Source organism: Coregonus clupeaformis, unplaced genomic scaffold, assembly GCF_020615455.1.
Source record: "Coregonus clupeaformis isolate EN_2021a unplaced genomic scaffold, ASM2061545v1 scaf2198, whole genome shotgun sequence".
Taxonomy (NCBI): domain Eukaryota; kingdom Metazoa; phylum Chordata; class Actinopteri; order Salmoniformes; family Salmonidae; genus Coregonus; species Coregonus clupeaformis.
In genome coordinates, this window is record NW_025535652.1 from 20001 (window position 1) to 25000 (window position 5000).

A 5000-nucleotide genomic window follows, 5' to 3' on the forward strand; every position below is an offset into this window, starting at 1 on the left:
CTCCCTCCCTCCCTCCCTCCCTCCCTCCCTCCCTCCCTCCTCCCTCCCTCCCTGGCTCCTCTCTCCCTCCTCTTCTCTCCATACAACCCAGTATGCCGTCATTAGCTTCATGACATGGATCTAATTCAGCTCTTCTCCTCACTAAATCTCTCTACCCCCAACCCTCTCCTCTTCTCTCTTCCCCACAACTCTCCAACCCCACTCCATTTCTACCTCCCTACATCTTTCTCGCTCTTTCCTCTCTTCCTCTCCCCCCTCTCCCACCCTCCTCTCTCCTCTCCTCCACCAACCTCTCTCTCTCTCTCTCTCTCTCTCTCTCACTCTCTCAGATATAATTTGGTAATCGAGAGCCCTGGTCTCCATGCCGACAGTGCTCCAGTGTTCCGTTGGGGCCTTATCAAGTGATTTCTGGGTTTTAGATCATAATTGAAGTGTGTGTGTGTGTGTGTGTGTGTTTGTGTGTGCACGTCTGCGTACGTGCCTGCATACTATACATGTGTGTGTGTTATGCAGTGATTCCTGGTGTTTTAGACAGAGCTGACAGAACAGTCATAATGGGGAGAACAAGACGATTGTATCTCCTAATTAGCTTTAACACAGAGCCACAATGCCATTGTTCTGAAATAGATTGTGTGGGTATATTACCAGCGTATCGCTAACGCCTATGATAAAATGAGTGGATATTATTAGCATATCGCTAACTAACGCCTATGATAAATACAGTTTATATGGCACTACACTAATTTAATGAAATAGACTGTGTGGGTGTAGTACTAGCATATCACTAACTCTTAGGATAAATTGAGTGGATATTATTAGCATATGGCTAACTAACTCCTATGTTAAATTGAGTGGGTGCTATTAGCATATGGCTAACTAACTCCTACGTTAAATTGAGTGGGTGTTATTAGCATATGGCTAACTAACTCATATGTTAAATTGAGTGGGTGCTATTAGCATATGGCTAACTAACTCCTATGTTAAATTGAGTGGGTGTTATTAGCATATGGCTAACTAACTCCTATGTTAAATTGAGTGGGTGTTATTTCATTTCGGCTAACTAACGCCTATGTTAAATTGAGTGGGTGTTATTAGCATATGGCTAATTAATGCCTATGTTAAATTGAGTGGGAGATATTAGCATATGGCTAACTAACGCCTATGTTAAATTGAGTGGGTGTTATTAGCATATGGCTAACTAACTCCTATGTTAAATTGAGTGGAGAGATATTAGCATATGGCTAACTAACTCCTAGGATAAAATGAGTGGATATTATTAGCATATGGCTAACTAACGCCTATGTTAAATTGAGTGGGTGCTATTAGCATATGGCTAACTAACGCCTATGTTAAATTGAGTGGGTGTTATTAGCATATGGCTAACTAACTCCTATGTTAGGGAGGGAGGGAGGGAGGGAGGGAGGGAGGGAGGGAGGGAGGGAGGGAGGAGGGAGGGAGGGAGGGAAAGAGACAAAAAAACTAGTTTCCTCTCTACAGGGGAAACTTTACCCAGTTGATGTTCCTCTCTACAGGGGAAACTTTATCCAGGTGTTGTTCCTCTCTACAGAGGAAACTTTATCCAGTTGTTGATCCTCTCTACAGAGGAAACTTTATCCAGGTGTTGTGCCTCTCTACAGAGGAAACTTTATCCAGGTGTTGTGCCTCTCTACAGGGGAAACTTTATCCAGGTGTTGTTCCTCTCTACAGGGGAAACTTTATCCAGGTGTTGTACCTCTCTACAGAGGAAACTTTATCCAGGTGTTGTTCCTCTCTACAGAGGAAACTTTATCCAGGTGTTGTTCCTCTCTACAGAGGAAACTTTATCCAGGTGTTGTTCCTCTCTACAGAGGAAACTTTATCCAGGTGTTGTTCCTCTCTACAGAGGAAACTTTATCCAGGTGTTGTTCCTCTCTACAGAGGAAACTTTATCCAGGTGTTGTTCCTCTCTACAGAGGAAACTTTATCCAGGTGTTGTTCCTCTCTACAGAGGAAACTTTATCCAGGTGTTGTTCCTCTCTACAGGGGAAACTTTATCCAGGTGTTGTGCCTCTCTACAGAGGAAACTTTATCCAGGTGTTGATCCTCTCTACAGGGGAAACTTTATCCAGGTGTTGTTCCTCTGTTATCAGATCACAGTGGAACCCATCTATCTGTGCTCCTGGTTGTTCTTAGGGAACTTAATAATGTTGCAACAGTGAGCTGGAGCTCACAAAAATGGCAGACACGCACGAACGCACACACACACACACACACACACACACACACACACACACACACACACACACAAACACACACAGACAGTATACACCCTCCCCTCACAAACACACACACACTTCCCCTCCTCCCTCCCTCCCTCCCTCCCACACACACACAAAGACAGCCAACTCTGAGAAAACTGAATCAGGGCAGTGCCACATTAGGCAGGTATCATGTTCTGTTTCCATCCGGCTCTGGGAGAGATACTGAGGCTGTTATTATTTAATCTAGCCGTCACCATCAGGCCTATTTACTGAAATATAATTGAATGTTTTCCATAGAGGATCAGGTTTAGCTTGGCTGTCTGGAGAGAGCGGAGAGGAGAGGAGAGGAGGGGAGAGGAGAAGAGAAGAGAAGAGAAGAGAAGAGAAGAGAAGAGAAGAGAAGAGAAGAGAAGAGAAGAGAAGAGAAGAGAAGAGAAGAGAAGAGAAGAGAAGAGAAGAGAAGAGAAGAGAAGAGAAGAGAAGAGAAGAGAAGAGAAGAGAGGAGAGGAGAGGAGAGGAGAGGAGAGGAGAGGAGAGGAGAGGGAGGAGGAGGGAGGGAAGAGGAGAGGAGAGGAGAGGAGAGGGAGGAGAGGGAGGGAGAGGAGAGGAGAGGAGAGGGAGAGGAGAGGAGAGGAGGGAGGGGAGGGAGGGGAGGGAGGGGAGGGAGGGGGAGAGGAGAGGAGGGAGGGAGGGAGGGGGAGGGGAGGGAGGGAGGAGAGGAGAGGGAGAGGAGAGGAGAGAGAGGAGAGGAGAGGAGAGGAGAGGAGAGGAGGGAGAGGAGAGGAGAGGAGAGGAGAGGAGAGGAGAGGAGAGGAGAGGAGCAGTCTTTTTCCCAAACTGAGTCTGTCAACAGAAAGGTCGGAGGTCAGACAGTCATTTAAGCTCATCCTTCCTTCCCTTATTTCCTGTTGGAAAAGCTGAGATTCCACGAAGACCTCAGATTTTCCAGCGCCAGTGTTTGTCCTAGGTCAGTTACTTTCCCTGAATCAAAAAAGCAGTGCTTTTTTCAAACCCAAGGGATATGGCTGTGGTGTAAATAATATATTCTCAAACATTCTTATCAGTTCATAAGTTCATGGTATTTCAGTCTCTAGACAGCAACATTGTGCCAGATGGAAACATTTTACTATCAAGAAACAATGTCGTATGGAGTACCTGAGTTCCATAAGTATTTCCCAGAGTATATAGTATAATAATGTTGTATGGAGTACCTGAGTTCCATAAGTATTTCCCAGAGTATATAGTATAGTAATGTTGTATGGAGTACCTGAGTTCCATAAGTATTTCCCAGAGTATATAGTATAATAATGTTGTATGGAGTACCTGAGTTCCATAAGTATTTCTCAGAGTATATAGTATAATAATGTTGTATGGAGTACCTGAGTTCCATAAGTATTTACCAGAGTATATAGTATAATAATGTTGTATGGAGTACCTGAGTTCCATAAGTATTTTCCAGAGTAAAAACTATAGTAGATGCAAATGATAGTATGATACATATGAACAATATAGTATAATATGAGTACCTAATATAGTACTATACTATAATTTGTAGTAATACAGTCGTTTATAGTAGTACTCACTGTAGGGGCACACGCATACTGTATAGTATAGTATAGTGTAGTGTAGTATAGTATAGTATAGTATAGTATAGTATAGTATAGTATAGTATAGTATAGTATAGTATTTACTGTAGGGGACACACACATGATGTAGTATAGTATAGTATAGTATAGTATAGTATAGTATAGAACAGTACATTATAGTATAGTATAGTATAGTATAGTATAGTATAGTATAGTATAGTATAGTATAGTATAGTACTTACTGTAGGGGACACACTCATACTGTAGTATATTATAGTATATTATAGTATAGTATAATATAGTGTAGAGTAGTACTTACTGTAGGGGGGACACACATGCTGTAGTATAGTATAGTATAGTATAGTACTTACTGTAGGGGACACACACAGGATGTAGTATAGTATAGTATAGTATAGTATAGTATAGTATAGTATAGTATAGTATAGTATAGTATAGTATAGTACTTACTGTAGGGGACACACTCATACTGTAGTATATTATAGTATATTATAGTATAGTATAATATAGTGTAGAGTAGTACTTACTGTAGGGGGGACACACATACTGTAGTTTAGTATAGTATAGTATAGTGTAGTATAGTACTTACTGTAGGGGACACACTCGTACTGCACCTCCAGGTATTTGTATGTTCCAGGGCAGGGGTCAGGAAAGACATCAGGTCCTGCTACCACAACACACTGGGTACGGTTGTTACACCTGGAGACAACAACAACAACAACAACAACAGGTAAACATTAGAACGTGAACACAGACACATACATACACTGGGCCTGGTTGTTACACCTGGACACTGACACAACAGAGAGACAACATCTGGTTGTTACACCTGGACACTGACACAACAGAGAAACAACATTTGGTTGTTACACCTGGACACTGATACAACAGAGAGACAACATCTGGTTGTTACACATGGAGACATCAAGGACAGGTCAAGGTCAACGTGACAATATACAGACATACATAAAACACACTCATTGAACTCCCTATCAACGGGTCTTCTGTGCTACATAGACAACAACATGGACATACAGGTAAGACACTAAATACAAGGTGGTGAATGTGTTGCCATAGAGAGACAAGAGTAAGAGGCCTTACAAACACTACACACACAATTTGTTGAAAAATCACTCTGATTGACTCTTTAGTTTAC

General features: G+C 42.2%; 1 protein-coding gene across 1 annotated transcript in view; it reads right to left on the bottom strand.

Moving 5' to 3' along the window:
• The window catches only part of LOC121559060 (adhesion G protein-coupled receptor L3-like), a gene marked incomplete at its 3' end in the record, with an annotated part of 80242 nt that overhangs the window by 16883 nt on the left and 58359 nt on the right, over positions 1–5000 (bottom strand). Inside the window, exon 3 of the mRNA XM_045219256.1 lies at positions 4434–4543. Within this exon, the coding sequence (XP_045075191.1) occupies positions 4434–4543 (110 nt within the window). The remainder of the gene's footprint in view (positions 1–4433; positions 4544–5000) is intronic.